General features: G+C 40.5%; 1 protein-coding gene across 5 annotated transcripts in view; it reads left to right on the top strand.

The window, feature by feature from the left end:
• The window catches only part of LOC122541052 (RNA polymerase II elongation factor ELL), a 100368-nt gene that overhangs the window by 5902 nt on the left and 73060 nt on the right, over nucleotides 1–21406 (top strand). For all 5 annotated transcript variants that reach the window (XM_043677558.1, XM_043677556.1, XM_043677562.1 and 2 more), the window contains one exon: nucleotides 12291–12338. In XM_043677558.1, coding sequence (XP_043533493.1) covers nucleotides 12291–12338 — 48 coding nt within the window. Of the gene's footprint in view, nucleotides 1–12290; nucleotides 12339–21406 lie in introns of those variants that run through there.

Genomic DNA, 21406 nt, shown 5'->3' with positions numbered 1-21406 from the left:
CTTCTCGTGTTTTGTCTCTCTCATGTTCTCTCTCGTGCTCTCTCTCTCTTGTGTTTTCTCCCTCGTGTTCTCCCTCTCATGTTCTCTCTCTCTCGCTCGTGTTCTCTCGCTCTCTCGTTCTCACTCTCTCTTTCGCGCGCTCTCTCTCTCTCTCGCGCTCTTTTACGCGCTCTCTCTCTCGCTCGTATTCTCTCTCCCTCTCCTCGCATTCTCTCTCCCTCTCCGACTCTCTCCCTTGTGTTCTCACTCTCTCCCTCGTGTTCTCTCTCTCTCTCGTGTTCTCTCTCTCTCGCTCGTGTTCTCTCTCTCTCGCTCGTGTTCTCTCTCTCTCTTGCTTGTGTTCTCTCTCTCTCTCGTGTTCTCTCTTTCTCTTTCGCTCATGTTCTCTTTCTCGCGCTCGTGTTCGCTCTCTCTCGCTCTCTCTCTCACGCACTCTCTCGTGGTCTCTGTCTCTCTCTCTCTTGCTCGTGTTCTCTCTCTCTCGTTCTCTCGTGCTCTCACACTCCCTCTCTCTCTCTCGCTCTCTCGTGTTTTCTCTCTCGTGTTCTCTTTCTCGCTCGTGTTCTCTCGCTCTCTCACGCAATCTCTCTCGCTGTCGTTCTCGCTCGCTCATGTTCTCTCTCTCTCGTGTTCTCTCTCGTGTTCTCTCTCGTGTTCTCTCTCGTGTTCTCTCTCGTGTTCTCTCTCTCTCTCATGCTCTATCTGTCTCTGTCCCACTCTCTTGTGTTTTCTCTCTCGTGTTCTCTCTCTCGCTCGCTCTCTCTCGCTCTCTCGTGTTCTCTCTCGCTCGTGTTCTCTCTCTCCCTCTCTCTCTCTCGCTCGTGTTCTCTCTCGTGCTCTCTCTCTCTCATGCTCTATCTGTCTCTGCCTCGCTCTCGTGTTTTCTCTCTCGTGTTCTCATTCTCTCTCGTGTGTTCTCTCTCTGTCTCTCTCGCTCGTGGTCTCTCTCTCGTTCGTGTTCATTCTCGCTCTCTCGCTCTCTCGTGATCTCTCTCTCTCGTGTTCTCTCTCGTGCTCTCTCTCTCGTGTTCTCTCTCGTGCACTCTCTCTCGTGCACTCTCTCTCGTGCTCTCTCTCTCGTGCTCTATCTCTCTCTGTCTCGCGCTCTCGTGATTTCTCCCTCGTGTTCTCTCTCGTTCTCTCGCTCGCTCTCTCGTGTTCGCTCTCTCCCTCTCTCTCTCGTGTTCTCTCTCACTTCTTGAGTTTTCTCTGTCTCTCTCTCTCTCTCGTGTTCATGCTCTCTCTCTCTCTCGTGTTCTTGCTCTCTCTCTCTCTCTCGTGTTCTCACTCTCTCTCTCGCTCGTTCTCTCACTCTCTCTCTCGCTCGTTTTCTCTCTCTCCTTCTCTCGTGTTTTCTCGATTAGTGCAAAGCAAAGCTCAGGTTACAAAGAAATAGAATTTCTAACTGACATTAATAATCACATGCAAAGTATTAAAAGACTCAGTCACCAAATATGGAATAGAAAATGGAAATCTAAACATTGCTGCTCAGCCTTTTTTTTGTCATTTGATGCAAGAATAAATGATTTAGAAACATAGACATTTTTAAACTCAAGAATGAATGATTATTCTCCATGTTTTGACATGCTATATATACATGATATTAGAATGGTGAAGGAAATTATATGCAGCATTGTTCATGTAAACCCTCAATATTCAGCAATTATTCAGTGTTCAAATATTTCAAAGCAAAATCAAAGCAAAATATTTCAAAGACAGTGAATCAGGACAGAAAAATAGGAAGAATAATTTTACCTTTAAGTAATGGTTATAACAGTTTCTGTTGAAGGAAAACTAGAAAGCCAAGCTGAACTTATTAGGTGCCAGGAATTAAATTTCAAGGTGTAGTGTCGAACCACTAGTACACAGTTATAGATTTATCAGAGATGATTTGGAGATGCTGATATTGGACTGGAGTGTACAAAGTTAACAATCACACAACACCAAGTTATAGTCCAACAGGTTTATTTGGAAGCACTAGCTTTTGAAGTAATGCTCCTTCATCAGGTGGTTGTCTGATGAAGGAGCAGCACTCCGAAAGCTCATGCTTCCAAATAAACCTGTTGGACTATAAACTGGTGTTGTGTGATTGTTAACTTCACAGATTTATTAGAGGACATCATACTGACAGTTAACAGAAAAAGAATGAACACAGCAACTATATGTCAGACTAAAGGTGAAATACTGTGGATGCTGGAAATCTGAAAGAAGAACAAACCAAAGGTGGAAAAATTCAGAGGTCAGCCAGCATCAGTAAAAAGAAACAGTTAACATTTCCCGATGATGACTAATGTGAAGCTCCCCTCCACTTATTTTACAGTTGCAGTGTTCAGTAAGTGGGTGATGAACCCTGTCTTCCTAATTATTTTATGTATTAGCTCAAGGCAATTATATCATGTCTGTGACATGATTTTACAAGTTTTTTTTCTCTCTCTCTCTCTTTCAATCACTCATTATCTCTCTCTCTCTCTTCCCCCTCCCCCTAACAGCATCCTGTCATGTGGGGATGCCTGTCCTTTCAAATTCCAGCCTGCATGGCTGTACCCCTTACTCTGTAGGTGTCGGGATGTCTATTTCCCACATTTTGGTATTTGCGGGGATGGGCAGTTTGTCTACTGGGGGAGTTTGGGAGTGTCTGCTCCAGCCTTACGCTCACTTCAGTGCCCATTCTGACAGCATTGTGGTCATAGTCACTTTGTATGGTCAGTCTTTGCAAAACCGTTTTGGTCCATTTGAGTTGGTCTCTTCAGTACTGCTTCTGTCTGTTTGTTGGTCAGTTGAATCTTGCTTTCCTTTTGCACCGCCTGCCATCAGTCAGTTTATCCTGGTTTTCTAATTGGGTCTGCCGGCTGTTGGCAATTTAACTGCACTTTCCAGCTGAGGCCAGCTGCAGTTGGTCAGTCCATTTGTTGCCATATGTCCTGGAGACTGAGTGCTGAATATGGTTGTCAGTCATTATGGCTTTAAATATATATTAAAGCAATGCGCAGAAATTTAATAATATTATCTCTTCATGAAAATGTGGTTACACTCCCTTAAAATTGACCATTCCCTGAGTTTTTAATAAGTTTGCTATGTTTGTAATTGAGAACATTGACTTGTGTAAATTCTGGAAGTTGGGGTCTGTTTGCTCATAGGTTTAATGTAATAAAATGATTACGTCTTGGAATCTTTCATATTGTGCAGCATAACCTCTAGTTTACAATTGTTATAATGAAGAAAACTTAAATGCAGGGAATGCACGGCAGGGTGTCTATAAGAATCAGTAAAAAGATGTTAGTATGCAGCTAGGTCATTGACATGCCGTGTGCTGTAAGTCTTTAAAAAAATCTGGAAATTGTAATTTTAAAGTTAAGGATGTGATATTCAAAAATAGATTGTGGCCATGCACATCAGAATATATCTAAAATATTAAATTGTTTGATGTTCAACCCTGCATTTATTTTTAAAACATACTGTTACAGGCATTTATCAAATGTAATTAATGCAAATGTGAATAAGTGTAGTGTTAAATTTCGAGCAAGGTGTTTTAATTTTTCACCTAGATTGCTGCATTGAAGTGATTAGTAAGCACCACGGAGCGCAGTAGCAATTTTTTGTTGTCTAATTGTAGTTAAGATTGTTTTGTTATTCATGTCAGTTGCTTTTGGCTGACTGAAACCTCCTTGGCTGCGCTGTTTCCAAAGTTAATTTCTTGTCAGACAGATGCTTCCCCTTCTCCTCAGCCTGATAGTAATCTTCAATGTTTCCACACTGTAAGTAATCGAAAAAAATATAACTTAGCCTTGTGATCCAGTTGGTTATGGCAGTGGGTAGCTGATCCAGAAAAGGGTTTGAAGCGCACAGTACTACAGTGATTTAATTAGTCCCAGCCAAGAAGGCAGGAGGAACAGGGACAGTGTGTAATTGGTTGCGAGATTCCCACGTTAGGGAAACAAATATCAGGAAGGTGTCTTGTCCCTCCAATCACTTTACAATGGAAATACACGTGATTGGGGTCAACAATACTTCCACTCCCTTCCAATCCTCCTCTAATGACAACTGTCACTCTTATTGCCTTCGTGGGCAGCCTGCTGACATTGTGCATTGTAGCTACTCCTGCCAGGAGACCCACTGCTATCATGATGCGTCATATTTGTCTGTCTTGCACCATCGTTGCACATCCACTGTCAGTCTACTGCAACTGCTTTGTGATGTCTGTCATTGCATTTTAGTTGACCCTGCCATTCTGCAGCCTGCCACTTTGCCCTCTGGAAAGGTCTCTGTGGCTTTTCGGTTCCCACCCCAGTTCAAGGGATAAGTTACTTGAATGCATTTGGGACCCTGAAGTCACTTGTGAAGTGTTTATGCGTTTGGAAGAGAAGGGTAGAAAATTCACAGAACAAGAAGACAAAGTAGTGTGCCAAAAAGTTATCATTTAAAGAAGAATAAAATTTTTGCAACACTACACTTTGCTACACATTGGCTTGTTGCTGCCTACCACTTAGTACAATGTGAATGACGTTATTCACTGAGTTGGTGTTGATTTTGCTTTCTGTTGGCTATGCAAAACTTTATTGCTTTGAAAATATTCATATGATTGTGTTTTCTGTTTGTGTTACTTATTTGCAAGCTATCTGACTGCAGAAGGCTTCACAACCAAGTCCTCGCCCAAAATGTTAACATGTCCATATCTTTAGCTTTCTATTTTTATTCATTCATAGGATGTGAACATTGATAGCAAGGCTAGAACTTATTGTCTGTCCTTAAGTACTCTTGAGAATGCAGTGGTGAGCCGCCACCTTGTGTTTATATGAATCAGGAACAAGAATAGCCTGGTAGGCCCATTTCACGGAGTGTAGCAAGTCCACTCCAGTATCGAGAAATCAAGTCATGAAATCTGTTAAGGGGAATCTGCAAAGAATTTGAACTGCTGCATAAGCAGTGATTTCTTCCAGTTTTTGAGGGTCAGTACTGTGTTGAGTGAGACAGTTACCTCTTTGCTGTCGATGAAGGCTCGCATAGATATTTGCAGTTGCTTGCATGACCAACATGGCCATTTTGTATATGTTTTTTCGAAGCTTTCTGAGCAGGGCTTGCATATGTTTAACTTCTGGTCTCTGAACTGCTCTGACTGGTTTGTTTTGCTGAGTGCCAAAATGAATCTGAATTAATCAAATTATATTAAACATACAAAATTCTTTAATCAGTCACTGCTTTGCACAGGAGGTTGATGTAATATTAAATTTGTAGTATGTGTGTGTGGGAAAGAAAAGCATTAAATTTTGGTTTAGAAACTGATTGAGGTGCAAGTCAGGTACCTGAGACTTGAACATTTGTTGATCCTTTGGCTGCCAGTTTTTCTTGTGGAACTGGAATATTTGCTTTCAAGCTGCAGGCAATCTTTTCAGAAGCTGAAACTATTTAATACAAAATAATATTAAATCTATAAATTGCAATTGAAAAGTATGTCAAGAATTCCAACCCTGATTTTTTTTTTTCTCTTTGTCATAAGTCATAGAGCTGTACAGCATGGAAACAGATCCTTTGCTCCACCTTATCCATGCTGACCAGATAACCTAAATTAATCTTGTCCCATTTGCCAGCATTTGTCTCATAACCCTCTAAGCCTTTTCTATTCATATATCCATCCAGATGCCTTTTAAATGTTGTAATTGTACCATTTCCACCACTTCCTCTGGCAGCTCATTCCAAACGTGCAGCACCCTCTGTGTGAGAAGTTGCCCCTGAAGTTCCTTATAAATCTTTCCCCCTCACCTTAAACCTAAGCCCTCTAGTTTTCAACTCCCCTACCCCAAGGAAAAGAGTTTGGTTATTCATCCTATCCAGGCCCATCATGATTTTATAAATCTCTATAAGGACACCCCCTCAGTTTCCGACACTCCAGGGCAAATATCATCAGCATATTCAGACTTGGTCTATAGGTAAAACTCTCCAACCCTGGCAACATCCTTGGAAATCTTTTCTGAACTCTTTCAAGTTTCACAATATCCTTCCTATAGCCGGAGACCAGAATTGAATGCAGTATTCCAACAACGGCCTAACCAATGTCCTGTACAGTTCCAATATGACCTCCCAACTCCTTTACTCAATGTACTGACCAATAAAGGTAAGCATACCAAACGCTATCTTATTCTCTGGATTTATACCTCTATATGTATCTGTAGGACAGTTTAATTGTAGTTTTAATCCACATAATGGGCAATATTTGTATACATTGAATCAGAAAATTTTCCATTGTTTGAGTCTGATTTTAATCTGTTTTTTCAGGTACCTATTTTGTAGCTATGAATTCTGATTTATTTAATTGACTTGAATTACACTGACCTTTAAATTTAGAAGGCAAGAAGCTAAAATTAACCATGCTCTATATTTTAAGGGGAAAACAATTCTCTGGACAGAATTCTTGATTAACTGCTTTGATGTATTTACTTGTACTCATAATGTTTGTTGAATCATAATTTGTTTTAAATGTAAAAAATGGAATTTTGCTGAGCATTCAATATAGTTAATCCTGATTCTGACATTTCACACAAATAAGACATCGTTTTGGAGTGCAGTAACAGTGAACTAGAACTTAACATTGATTTGTGACAAGCTGGCAAGAGATGAATGACTGGTTAATTCTTTTGTAGTGTGAGTTACGGGAGGAATGTTGGCCAAGACTTGTGGGATGTTTTATTGGTAGTTAAGCAGGTGGATCTGCATGTGAAGGATGGATTAGAAGTACTGAACTAGTCTAATTTATTTTACTGCCTGCGAGTACGGAAACATTGCCCAGAAAAGGCATCATTAAGCAATACTGGCTGAGCAATAACCTGCTCGCTGCTGCCAGCATCACTCAGTTCATGACCTCACTATAGCTTTGGTTCAAACATGGACAAAAGAACTGGAGTCCAAAGGTGAGCTGAGAGTGACTGCCTTGATATCGCACAGAATTTGACTGAGTTTAACATAGAGTCAAGGGAAATAAGGAGGAAGTCTCGATTTGGAGTCATTGCTGGCACAAAGGAAGGTGGTTGTGGCTGTTGAAGTTCAGTCACTTCGGGTCCAGGGCATCTGCAGGAGTTCCTCAGGATAGTGCTGAAAGTGTGTTGCTGGAAAAGCGCAGCAGGTCAGGCAGCATCCAAGGAACTGGAGAATCGACGTTTCGGGCATAAGCCCTTCTTCAGGAATCTTCTTTCTGAAGAAGGGCTTATGCCCAAAACGTCGATTCTCCTGTTCCTTGGATGCTGCCTGACCTGCTGCACTTTTCCAGCAACATATTTTCAGCTCTGATCTCCAGCATCTGCAGCCCTCACTTTCTCCTTCCTCAGGATAGTGTCCTAAGCCAAACTGTCTTCAACTGCTTCATCAATGAGCTTCCCTCTGCACACCATTACTTCTGACTTTGATAATCTTCAGCGAACATGACTCCTGAGATACTGAAACATGTGCAAATGCTGCAACATCTGAACAATATCCAGGCTTGGGTTGACAAGTAGCAAGTAACGTAGGACTAATCGCATATAAGCAGTGGTTAAGAGCAGGTCAGAGGCTCGGAATCCTGTGGATAGAAATCTTGCAGCAAGTAATTCGCCTCATGCCCCTAAAAACCTGTTCACTATCTATACGGCACGTCAGGACTGAGGTGGAATAATCTCCACTTGCCTGGATGAGTGCAGCTCCGACAACACTCATGCTTTTGTATTTGCAATTAAAAAGACACTTATTCTTGACACCATCCAGGATAAAGCAACCTGCTTTACTTGTATCCCATCCCCCAGCATTTACTACACTGTCGTAGTATGTATCATCCCCAGATTGAACTCAGATTTCTCCAGTTTCCTCATTTCCCCTCCCTCCACCTTGTCTCAGTCAAATCCTTCGAACTCAGCACCGCCTTCCTAACCTGCAATCTTCTTCCTGACCTCTCCGCCCCCACCCCACTCCGGCCTATCACCCTCACCTTGACCTCCTTCCACCTATCGCATTTCCAACACCCCTCCCCCAAGTCCCTCCTCCCTACCTTTTATCTTAGTCTGCTGGGCACACTTTCCTCATTCCTGAAGAAGGGCTTATGGCCGAAACGTCGATTCTCCTGTTCCTTGGATGCTGCCTGACCTGCGCTTTTCCAGCAACACAGTTTCAGCTCTGATCTCCAGCATCTGCAGTCCTCACTTTCTCCTCGAATATTCTAAATGGGGCCTAACTAGAGCTTTATAAAGTCTCAGAAGCACATCGTTGCTTTTACATTCCAACTCTCTTGAGATAAATGACAACATTACATTTGTTTCCTTAACCACTGACCCAACTTGCAAATCAACCTTTAGAGAATCCTGGACGAGCACTCCCAAATCCCTTTGTACTTTGGTTTTATGAATTTTCTCACCATTTAGAAAATATTCCATGCCTGTACTCTTCTTTTCAAAGTGCAAGACCTCGCGTTTGCTCTCGTTGAATTTTATCAGCCATTTTCTGGACCACTCTCCTGAACTGTCTAAATCTTTCTGCAGCCTCACCACCTCTTCAGTAGTACCTGCCTGTCCATCTAACTTCATATAATCACTGTACTCTGCCAGAATGCCCCCAGTCCCTTCATCCAGATCGTTAATATATAAAGTGAACAGCTGCGGCCCCAACACTGAACCCTGCGGGACACTACTTGTCACCTTCTGAAAAAGAACCTTTTATTCCAACACTCTGCCAGACAGCCAATCCTCAATCCATGCCACTAGCTCACCTCGAATACCATAGGCCCTCTCCTTACTCAGCAGCCTCTCGTGAGGCACCTTATCAAAGGCCTTTTGGAAGTCTTGGTAGATAACATCCACCAGGTTTCTCTGGTCTAATCTACTTGGTACCTCTTCAAAGAATTCTAACAGGTTTGTCAGGCACGACTTCCCCATACTAAATCCATGCTGACTTGTTTTAATTCAACCGTGCACTTCCAAGAAGTTCGAAATCTCATCCTTAACGATTTCTACTTTAGCCTCTCATTTGTTTCTTATGTATTGAAAGAAACTTTTATTATCATTTCTAATATTACTGGCTAGCTTACCTTCATTTTTGATCCTCTCCTTCCTTATTTCTTTCTTTGTTATCCTCTGTTTGTTTTTGTAGTCTTCCCAATCTTCTGATTTCCCAGTGCTCCAGGCCACTTTATAGGCTTTCTCTTTTTCTTTTATACTTTTCCTGACTTCCTTCGTCAGCCATGGTTGTCTAAACTCCTGCCATTGTTGCTCTGCTGTCTTCTCCACTAGGCTCTGCTTCCAGTCAATTTTTGTCAGTTCCTCTCTCATGCCCCTGTAATTACCCTTATTTAACTGTAACACCATTACATCTGATTTTGCCTTCACTCTTTCAAACTGCAGACTGAACTCTACCATATTATGATCACTGCCTCCAAAGCGTTCCCTTACTTTTAAGATCTTTTGTAAAGTCTGGCTCCTTACATAGCACCAAGCCCAGAATAGCCTGCTCCTTTGTGGGGTCCATCACAGGCTGTTCCAAAAAGCCATCCTGTAAGCATTCCATGAATTCCCTTTCTTTGGATCCGTTGGCAACATTATCACCCACTCCATTTGCATATTGAAGTCCCCCATGATCACTGTGACATTGCCTTTCTGACATGCCCTATTTATTTCCTGGTACATCTTGTGCCCCTGGTCCTGTGCACTGCTGGGAGGTCTGTATATAACTTCCATTATGGTTCTTCAACTCCACCCACATGGACTCCACATCATCTGACCCTATGTCATTCAGTGCCATCGACTTAATCTTATTCTTAACTAACAAGACAACCCAGACCCTCTGCCCACCTCCCTGTCTTTTTGATAAGTTGTAAATCCTTGGCTGTTTAACTGCCAGTCCTGAAGCCCCAGCAACCACGTCTCTCTGAAGCCTACCACATCATAATCATTCCCGTTGATTTGTGCTGTTCATTCATCTACCTGAATGCTCATAGCAGTCATAACAAAGCGCCTTAATGCTAATTTTCTTATTCTCATGAACTCCAACATCTGTAGTAATACGTCCTAAAGTTATCCTTCCTTTATGCTTCATTCCTAGTCTGTTTCCCCCCCCCCGACTCACAAGTTTAAAGTCCTAGTGACCACCCTATTCATCCTTTTCACCAGAACATTGGTTCCAGATCTACTCAGGTGGAGACCGTCCCACCGGTACAGATCGCCCCGGTTCCAAAACTGATGCCAATATCCCAAGAAATTGAACCCCTCTTTCCCATACCAATCTCTTAGCCATGTGTTTACTTCCCTAATTTTCTTATCCCTATGCCAATTAGCACGTGGCTCGGGCAGTAATCCAGATATTATGACCCTTGAGGACCTGTTCTTCAGTTTCCTTCCTAGTGCTTGATTATATAGTGAATCCTGTCATAACATCTCTTCCAAATTGTTTTGGAGTTTACCTGCCCAACAAAAATTCTTCAACAAAAATCACAAACCTCAATTTTTTTTCTGGTCATAATCACATTGTTATTTGAGAGTTTAGATTTGATTTTTATATTAGGCCCTTCAGTCCAACAAGTCCGCACCGAACCCTCCGAAGAGCAATCCACCCACCCATTCCCCTACATTTACCCCTGGCTAATCCACCTAACACTGCGGGCAATTTAGCATGGCCAATTCACCTAACCTGCACATATTTGGACTGTGGGAGGAAACCGGAGCACCTGGAGGAAACCCACGCAGACACTGGGAGAATGTGCAAACTCCACACAGACATTTGCCTGAGGCGGCAACACGTAAATTGGTTATTCTATTTCATATATTATATCAGTGGTTAAACTTTAAAGAAAAAATATTTAATTGACTGCAAAATATTTTGATATATGTTGTGGAGATGAACTGTGCTTATGTAAATGGATGTCTTATCTTTTTTGCTGAATCATAGAATAGTTTTTGATGGTATGGGTGTTGTGTATGTGCCTCAGTGGGTGTGGAGTGGAACTTTACCAATGTCCAACCCATTTTCATATCTGGTTATGATAAGGTAATGAGTGAAAAATAACTTCACTACCTACTTTTGAAACAGTTTCAAGTCTAAAATAATCCAAATTTTCATAACCTTCCAGAAATACCCAAGAATACATTGGAATGGCTCATATCAAAACTATTAATTTGAATTAAATTTCTCATTATTGTTGCAACCTAACTTGTTTACTGACGATACTGAAGCCAATATTTTTTAAAATAACTTGCTAAGTTTATGGAGAATAATTGTATGCCCATAGAAAACTATAAGATTTTATCCATCAATATAATTGTACTGCTAGCCATTCATGTAACTGATATGTTTATAATTTAGCATGCAATACCAAACCAGCAGCTAAATGTTGTACATTAGCATATTGAAAGTGCAAATGAATGTAAAAATTTTGTTGTTTGCAAACGATTTTTATATATTGTTATATTTACTAGATGCTCATATGTGGCAATGATTACATTTGTTCATTCGTGGAATTTGGGCATTGCTATTAAATTATCGCCATTAGGTTAGCTTTTAATTCTGGATTTTCACTGAATTCAAATTTCACCATCTGCCATGGTGGAGTTTTAACCCTTGTCCCGGAGTATACCATGAGATTCTGGTTTACTAGTAAACTGACATTACACTGTGCCCCCTTTCAGCATAGATTATTACCTGGTACAGTGGATGGAACGTTTTTCGCACATCAGTAGTTTTAAAATATGTACTTTGTTAGTCTAGAGTAAAAGAATGAGAACATTTTACTTTTGTCGTGGATAAAGCAATTAGGGATTTCAAGGTGGTTTGGTTAATTTTCAGCATAATAAAATGTTATGGTTGAAGATCCAAATGCACAAGTTAAAAGCCAGTAGTATGAAGGATTGTCTTCTGCAGCATTTTTGATCAAAGATGCAGGTGGCAATAATTTATTTTTGGATTATGTTCAGCATGGATTGGTTGAACAGAAGTGTGTATGTATGACTATGAATCGGGCTGTAGAATCTAGATATTAGGGAAGGCTATTAAAGTGGAATGAAGAAATAGGTTGAAAAGAGAAGTAGATGGCTTTCTAAAAGGAGAGTGGAGGGATGTGATTGGGGAGTGTTTGTGTTTTAAGTTTTTATTCCGTTAAACTGGTATTTTTGACCAGGCATTTGCGTCAACATAAGCTCACATTTTTGTTACGTAGATAAAATTTTATTGCACAATTTTCCTAGGTGTTATACGGATCTTGAATAAATTAAAGTTTATGAGCTTAAAAGTATAGATCACTCCTGTCTTATCAGCTTGCATTTGAAGCTAAAATTTATTTTGTTTTCTAGGCTTCCTTACCGAATCAACCAGTAATCTGCTTCCAGGGAAATCAGGGGGTAAGTACTTTTCTTTACCTTTTTCTTTAATGTACACTATAAACTTAAAGCTCTGCTAGATTTTTTTACAAATTAGTTAACAGTGAACATAACATATGTAACTTTGATTGCGTGCAGCATACATGTGATATTTAACATCAACATAAAACAAGTGAAAGAGAAACTTCAATTTATGTCGTGACTCAAATACACCAGAACATAACACCATAGGACCATTATCTTGTATACATTATTTTATAAAATACAATATAGCACAAGAACAGACCCTTTGGCCCACCAAGCCTGTGCCGAATCATAATCCTTGTTTAGACAAGCTATTTATTGCCCATACGTGGTTTCTATGACTCTGTTTGTCTCCTGTTCATGTGTCATTTGAGGTACTCCTTAAACAGTGCTACTGTGTCTGCTTCCACCACCTCCACTGGTAGTGTATTACAGGTATCCAACACCCTCGGTGCGAAAACTTTCCCCCACACTTCTCCCCTAAATATTCCTTCTCTGACTTTGAACCCTCTTGTAATTGACCTTTTCATTCTGGGAAAAAGCCTGTGACTATTCATCCTATCTATGCCCCTCATAAGTTTTGTAGACCTCAATCAAATCACCCCTCAACCTCTATCTTTCCAGTGAAAACAATCTGAGTTTATCCAACCCCTCCTCATAAATAAAACCAGGCAACATCCTTGTAAATCTTCTCTACACCCTCTCCAAACCATCAACATCTTTTTGGTAGTGTGGCAACAAGCACTGCGTGCAAAATTCCAAATACGGCCTAACTAAAGCTTTATACAGCTTTAACATAACTTGTCAATTTCTATTTGATACCTTTGACCCACCTGTACTGCCACTTTCAAAGATCCCTGTGCCTGTAAGCCCAATCCCTCTATGTAAGTGCTCCTAAAGGTTCTGCCATTTGTTGTATAAATCACACCTGAATTTGATCTTCCAAGATGCAGCACCTCCTATTTGTCCATATTAAATTTCATTTACGATTTCTGTGCCCAAATCTGCAATCTGTCCATATCGTACTGTATCCTTTGACAGTCCTCCTCACTTCTGCAGCTCCACTAGTTTTGGTGTCATCTGCAAGCATATTAATCTGACTACCTACAGTTTCCTCCAGATCATTTATATATATGCATATTACAAACAACTAAGGTCCCAACACTGATCCCTGCGGAACACCGCTAGTTACTGATCTCAATTCTGAAAAGCACCCTTCTACTGCTACCCTCAGTCTTCCATGACTAAACCAGTGCTGTATCCATCGAGCCAGCTCATCCCGGATCCCATGCAACCCTCCCTTTCGTACCAACCTGCCATGAGGTACCTTGCCAAATGCCTTACTGAAGTTCATGTAAACAACATTCACTGCATCAATCAATCATTCTTGTCACCTCATCAAAAAAACTCAATCAGTTGGTGAGACATGACCTTCCCTGCACAAACCCATGCCACCTATCACTAACAAGTCCATTCTAAATATGAGTAAATCCCATCTCTGTGCCTCTTCTCCAACAGCTTCACCACCACTGACATCAGGCTCACTGGCCTGTAATTACCTGGATTGTCTCCCTTTCCTTTCTAAAACAAAGGAACAGCTTTGGCCATTCTTCAGTCCTTTGGAACCTTGCCTGGGGCCAAGGGGGACGCTAAGATATCTGTTAAGGCCCCAGCTGTTTCCTCCCTTGTTTCCCACAGTATCCTGGGACAGATCCCATCTGACCCTGGGGACTTGTCTATCTTAATACATTTCAAGATACTCAATGCTTCCTCTTTCATTATGTTGACCGGCCCAAGAGCATTCATACACCTTCTCTAACCTCAGCATACATCACACCCTTCTTTTTGGTGTATACTGATGTAAAGTACTCACTAAGGATGTCACCCATTTCCTCTGGTCTCACACATAACCTCCCTCCTTTGTTCTTAAGCAGGCCTGCCCTCCGTGGCCCCACTCTTGCTCCTAATATATGAATGCAATGCCTTGGGATTCTCCTTACCTCTGCTGGCCAACGACGTATAATAGCCTCTTTTAGCCCTCCTAACTCCCCTATGTACTGCAGTTCCAGCTATGTAGGCTTGGATAGTATTTGCTTCAGTGCAGGAAGTATAACGGGTAAGATGGTTGAACTTGGAGCTTGGATTATGCATGCACTTATTGTGTTGTTACTATCATAGAGACATGGTTGGAAGAGGGACAGGATTGGCAATTTCATATTCCGGGATATCAGTGTTTTAGATGAGAGAGAGGAGGAAGCAAAAGAGGTGGAGGAGTTGCATTACTGGTTAGGGAGCATATCTCAGCTGTGTTGAGGGAGGACACGTTGGAGGGATCTTGCGTAAATAAGCACTGCTGCAGCAAGATTCAATTAATGTAAACTGGCTGATTGGTTAATTTGATTTTAGTGACGCTTCAGGTGGGAAAGTTGGGTCACTACACAAACTTTTCTGAACAGTGCTGTGGGGTTTGTGGCACCTGGCACTTGTGATCAAGCAACCTTTTCACCAAGATGGAGTCTTGAATTATTTGTACACTAAACTATAGTTGTAGCTTAGGATCCCAATATAAACAGAAAATGTTGAAAAGAGTCAACAGGCCTGATATTGGTGGAGAGAAAAGCAGAATTATCATTTTAAATCAATTACCTTTCATCACAGCTGGAAAAAACTTTTTAAAAAAAGGAATGTAACAAATAGAAGCTGGTGTAGAAGCTCTTCAGAAAGACAAGCCTGTTGTAATAATTCATACAGATTGTCTACCTTTGTGCCAGTTTGTTTTCCCATAATCCCTATACATTGAGTATCCAGAAATCTAGTAGGTGTTGAGCAAGTGAAAGATTGTGGGTGCAAAAAGAGCAAAAGGCAAAGTAACCATCTTGGCCTCTCGAGATTCTCTTTAGCGTCTAAAATATTCGGAGAAATCAGCTCACATCCTTTAGGGGAAGCACTCTCATTTCTGACGCAGAGCTAAGGTTGACATCTAACATAAGGCTGGGATCTCCATAGTCCTCAACGTCATTCTGTTATTGAATCTTGCCTCCTTTCAAAGTTTATTTAGTGAGTTCTATTCCTTTTTAGTTAATAATTATTGGTCTCCAGCCTCCAACAGATTTTAACTGAAAGTAAATGGGAGAATATAACATCAAAGATGCAGCTTCTCATTTGAGCAATGCATTGAGGATGTTTGATGTCAGAGTCCTTAAGTACAAGAAAAATGCCATTGGTTGTGTTGAATGAGCAGGTTATTGGCCTTTCGACTTGTAAAAGTAGATCGTGTGGAGAGACTTAAAAGAGAAATGCAAAATTCTGAGGATATAAAAATAAAAATTGCTGGAAAAGTTCAGCATGTCTGGCAGCATCAGTGGAGAGAAATCAGAGCTAATGTTTCGGTTCAAACTTTCCTCAGAACCAGTTTTTACTCTGAGGATATAGTTGATTCTAAGTAATTCAGAATAGCAGATAGGTTTTTCACTACACCAAGGTTAATTAAAGTTCCTATAGTCTTCAAAATAATATTAGGGATAATATTGGGCAGCATGATGGCTCAGTGGTTAGCGCAGCTGCTTCACAGCACCAGGAGCCTGGGTTTGATTCCACCTTCAGGCAACAGTCTGTATGGAGTTTGCACATTGTGTCTGCTTGTGTTTCTTCCCATAGTCCAAAAATGTGCAGGTTAGGTGGAAATGGAAAATAGTTATACAGTAAAGGGTTGGGTCTGCATGGGATGCTCTTCGGAGGGTTGGTGTGGTCTTGATGAGCTGAATGGCCTGTCCCTATTCTCTAGGGATGCTGTTTCTATTTTTTTCTCCTAATGTTTTGGTACAGGTACTTGTTTTTTTACTTGGCTTTTCTCTCTTGGGAAATGTAATAAAACGCATCCTTTACTCTTAGAAAATTACCCGTAATGTCTACATCAGGAAAATCAATATACTTGTGGATAAGGTGTTATTTTTCATTGTCAAATGCGTGCTACTGAATTTGTGGGTTACCAAATGTTAACTTTGGTATTGCTGTATACACAGAAATGTGTTCCGGGCTGTGGCATTGGGGATGCAAAATAGTTCAAACAATGTCAATTTAAGAGAGAAATTTAATTTAAAATAACTTGAATGAAGCAGTGCATATAGTACAATATAGTGCAAATTCAGGACTTCAAATGAGTTATGTCATTTCAATTGAACAACTTGAATTAAAAGTAGTAGACTGCAGTACATTGTCAGATAATTGATCTTGTTCACATTTAATTTTGCTTAAATGTGCTATATTATCTTTACTAAAATGGTGATCTATTCTAGAGTTTTTTTTTGCATTTCTCTTGCGAGGCTGTAAAATGTCAACGTTCACATTTGTTTGTTGATTCCATGTTCACAATTAGGTTTTTAAATATTAAGCACTTTTAAATTTGAGAATGATGAATAGCTGTGATTTTGATCTGAATATGCTTTGACTTCGAGTTTTTCTCTTAAGGTCTGTAAAATAGTTTCTAATTTGTTCTGACCATGTTGATCTTGATTTAGGCAGGGGTTCAAAAGCTTTTTGTTCCTAGCAAGAGAGTGACTTGGAATTTAAAAGAGCTAAAAAATCTCTGTAGCCCTTTTAAAAATAATAAGCAGTGCCTGGAACTTGAAGTCTCAACCCTATTTTCAACAGATCCATCTTCTGTCAGTATGGGAAAAAGGATGGAGTAAGTACTCAGCAAGAGCATTTGAACAAGGTAAAGAGTTGAAATAGCCATTTTGGCTTTTGCAAGAGCCTTAACCCAAAAAGTCAGAAGCACAAATTAATAGAATGGACTTAGTCACTCTTGGTGGGTGAATATGCTGTGTAACTGCAATGATGTGAGGATATTTTCAAATCCCTTATTCTTTAAATTAAAAAAAAATGCTCCAGTTTAAAAATAAACTGATTTGATTTACCAGACTCTTTGCTACAGTTTGAGAAAAAGAGTGTCTTGCCATGAAGTTTGAATAAACTTCTTGGTTGACGTTTCCCCAAGTGCTACTATTATGTCATTGAGTGCTTGGCTGAGTTTCATAGCTACATTTGTCCATGCAGGGGAATCTGAGTTCACAGCTTGATTGACAGTGAAAAAGGCTATTAAAGGTTTGGCTGTCCGATGTATAGTATGAGTAGATGCTTTTTTCCTAAGTGATTAACCACTTGAATGGGTTTAAAATAAAAAGGAATTTATTTTAGCTGTCACTTGTGTAGAAATGAGAATTGTTTGATTGTTAGAATGTTTTGTCTTGACTTAGCTCAGAAGGTTTGGCTCTGTGGAGGTGGGTTAGAGGCTCCGAGAGCCCATGAGATGGGAAAGGTATGAATTGGCATAGAGGATACGAACGCTATGAATAGTGTGCAACATAAGTTAATATGGAGGCTATGGGGAAACATAGAGAGGTTGGGTGTGAGGCATAAGGATTATAGGGCCTAACAGCTACTGAGTCAAGTAAGGCGAAAACTCAGAGTACCCAGGCGTTCCTTCTAAACAGCCAACCTCAGCAGTTGTCCACCACCATGACTGGGGAGAAAAGTGCATGCATTGCATTACTTTTCATTTGGGCAAGTGCAGCATTTGTCTTTGTAGGGAAAGTGGCAAGCATTTTCAGTAGACTTCAATCAGGCTTTGAATGAGGTAAATCTCTTCGGTAACTGAAGATGAGGTTCAATTCTTTTTGAAACTAAAGCTTATGAACTGAAGTGAAATTGTTGCACTCATTTGGACAATTTAAGTATCATGATGCTGGTAACTATATGCATAAGAATTGCCTGACATACACTGACCCAGTGCCACTGTGCACGTGACGAGAAATCAACACCATGTATCTTTTTTTACAAGTCATTTTAATAAATATGCTTACGTTTGAGTAGCATATGAAACATTGACTACCCCAAATGGCAGTGAGATAGGGGGCATATTCTCTGTTTGATTTACCATTACTGCCTGCCCAAGTTGCTCTTGTTTTCAGCAAGCCGATGATGAAATTTGGCCCCAGGGTACTTGTTAATTAAACCTTAGTGATCTATTCCAAACAAAAAGTGCTTTCTTAACCTCAGGCATTTTTGGGATGCTTCCAACCATTCATTTTGTTGCTTTACTGACCAAACCTTTGACTGTATTGTAGTCTCCGTTTACTTTAGTTGTTAAACAGGAATAGCCATTTAATTCAGATCTGAAATATTTAGTTTATGTTGTACTTCTGTGGAACGTAATATTTACGCAAGCTGTCACTGAAGTTATGATCCTTTCCAGTGCAAAGTTAAATCTTGTCTGCTTGACGAAGGCATATTTCAAAACTGTCCCTTTTCATGACTGACTACTGTCAATGTTGGATAACAATGTTTTTGTCTCCATATGTAGATGGCAATTCCTGATTTACTTTAGTTCTGTGAAACTTTGCCCTCTTACCATCTATATGAGGAAAGAACTTTCCTGGCAAAACAAAGTTTGGAAGAAATTCCCAAATTCTTGGGTCCTCTACTTTTTGTCATTTACATAAATGATTTGGATGCAAGCATAACGGGCACAGTTAGTAAGTTTGCAGATGAAACCAAAATTGGAGGTGTAGTGGACAGCGAAGAGGGTTACCTTGGAATACAACAGGATCTTGACTAGATGGGCCAATGGGCTGAGAAGTGACAGATGGAGTATAATCCAGATAAATGCGAGGTGCTGCATTTTGGGAAAGCAAATCTTAGCAGAATTTATACACTTAATGGTAAGGTCCTAGGGAGTGTTGCTGAACAAAGACCTTGGAGTGCAGGTTCATAGCTCCTTGAAAGTGGAGTCGCAGGTAGATAGGATAGTGAAGAAGGCGTTTGGTGTGCTTTCCTTTATTGGTCAGTATTGAGTACAGGAGTTGGGAGGTCATGTTGCGGCTGTACAGGACATTGGTTAGGCCACTGTTGGAATATTGCGTGCAGTTCTGGTCTCCTTCCTATCAGAAAGTTGTTGTGAAACTTGAAAGGGTTCAGAAAAGATTTACAAGGATGTTGCCAGGATTGGAGGATTTGAGCTATAGAGAGAGGCTGAACAGGCTGGGGCTGTTTTCCCTGGAGCGTGTGAGGCTGAGGGGTGACCTTACAGAGGTTTACAAAATTCTGAGGGGCATGGATAGGGTAAATATGCAAAGTCTTTTCCCTGGGGTCGGGGAGTCCAGAACTAGAGGGCATAGGTTTAGGGTGAGAGGGGAAAGATATAAAAGAGACCTAAAGGGGAACTTTTTCACGCAGAGGGTGGTACGTGTATGAAATGAGCTGCCAGAGGAAGTGGTGCATGCTGGTACAATTGCAACATTTAAAAGGTTTTTGGATGGGTATATGAATAGGAAGGTTTTGGCGGGAAATGGGCTGAGTGCTGGCCGGTGGGGCTAGATTGAGTTGGGATATCTGGTCGGCATGGATGGGTTGGACTGAAGGATCTGTTTCCATGCTGTACATCTCTCTGACTCTTAGCAGCAAAGGCTGAGATCCTGCTCCAACTGGCCTTATTTATTTAATGGTATGACTCCGCTCTCACCCTTCCTCACAAGTTGTCAAATTGTCCTTGGTATATAAACAAGCATGGTAAGCATTTGCAAAGTAGCTTTGCAAATGCTTACCATGCTTGTTTATATACCAAGGACAATTTGACAACTTGTGAGGAAGAGTGAGAGCGGAGTCATACCATTAAACAAATAAGGCCAGTTCTAATACCAGCACAAAAGCTTAGATAATAAAACTTTAATCAGTTCATTTCTAATGTCCAAAATCTCTGGTCCTTATTGAACTCCCCCTTTATGTTTTGCTGCATGCAAATATGATTGCTAATGTTACTGGTTACAGTCCAGCATCTTTGAAGTGGAAGTTTGAAGCCATTTTCAGGATTCTCTTTTGCGTTATTCATGTGAATTTTAAAAGGGTTCAAGAAAAAGGGGTTTGGGAGGGAGAGGTGTGCTGCAGTATTGCTGACAGCAGATAGTGTTGAGGAAATTACTTGGGAATGTCACCATCTCAAACAAAAATTTGAGTTATCTATTCAAACAATTCTGTCAACTGCATTGTATGTTGTAAGTCAAAAGACTGTTCTTCTGTGCATATTTGATATTTATTTTCATAACTATTAAAATACTTGAAAGGAAAACCTTTGTTTAATGCACTAAGATATTTGCCTGGTATTACTAAATGTTTTCTGTTGCAGTTGCAATGATGGTAATCCTAAAACTTAAAAATGGATTACTGTACTTCAGTTAACACTCTCTTGTCTATAACACTGAAATTTTATGCTTGGCAGTGAACAAACCTTGATTTACTCTGGCTCCAGCCTTTTAAAACCTGCATTTGTTGCTCGACCAATGGCTTAGCAAGTGTATCCAGTGAACCATTGATTCATTTGACTAACAGTATCCCAATTCTCCAACCACTTAACACAAATTAATTTGTTCTGCAGCATGTTGGCAGTTGCAATATAGACAAAATAGTGTCTGTATAATTTTATTTACACCAGGAGTAAATCAGAGATTTGTGACTTATTGTAATTTATCTGACCTCAGCAGGGCATTATCAGAATACTGCAATTATCATCAACCACCTTGAGTTAAGAAGGAGCAAGTTCATCCGATTCTTGATTATGATAAAGCAGTCACCACTGGGTGTGTTTGTGTGTGATCGTTGAAGGAACAGAGAGTTAGAGTTGCTTGTGCCATTCCTGTGGGTGAATGTTCTCCAGACATTCATTCTTGATTCTGGCAGTGGCATACACGCTATACTGGTTTAATAAATGAGTGAACTGTACCCATGGAACCAATGTTCACAGAACCAGAGGCTATGGAGGAATCAGCATCTCTGAAGAGGGAAAGAATATATAGTTTTCATTTTAGTTCTGTTTGAGATGGACTCCTTGATTCTTAAGAGCAGGTTTGAATAGGAGCAGAGGAGGATAATTTAGAACATAGAACAGTACAGCACAGAACAGGCCCTTCAGCCCACGATGTTGTGCCGACTACTGATCCTCATGTATGCACCCTCAAATTTCTGTGACCATATGCATGTCCAGGAGTCTCTTAAATGTCCCCAGTGACCCTGCC

Source organism: Chiloscyllium plagiosum, chromosome 36 (assembly GCF_004010195.1).
Source record: "Chiloscyllium plagiosum isolate BGI_BamShark_2017 chromosome 36, ASM401019v2, whole genome shotgun sequence".
Taxonomy (NCBI): Eukaryota; Metazoa; Chordata; class Chondrichthyes; order Orectolobiformes; family Hemiscylliidae; genus Chiloscyllium; species Chiloscyllium plagiosum.
This window is presented reverse-complemented; position numbering and strand designations above follow the sequence as displayed.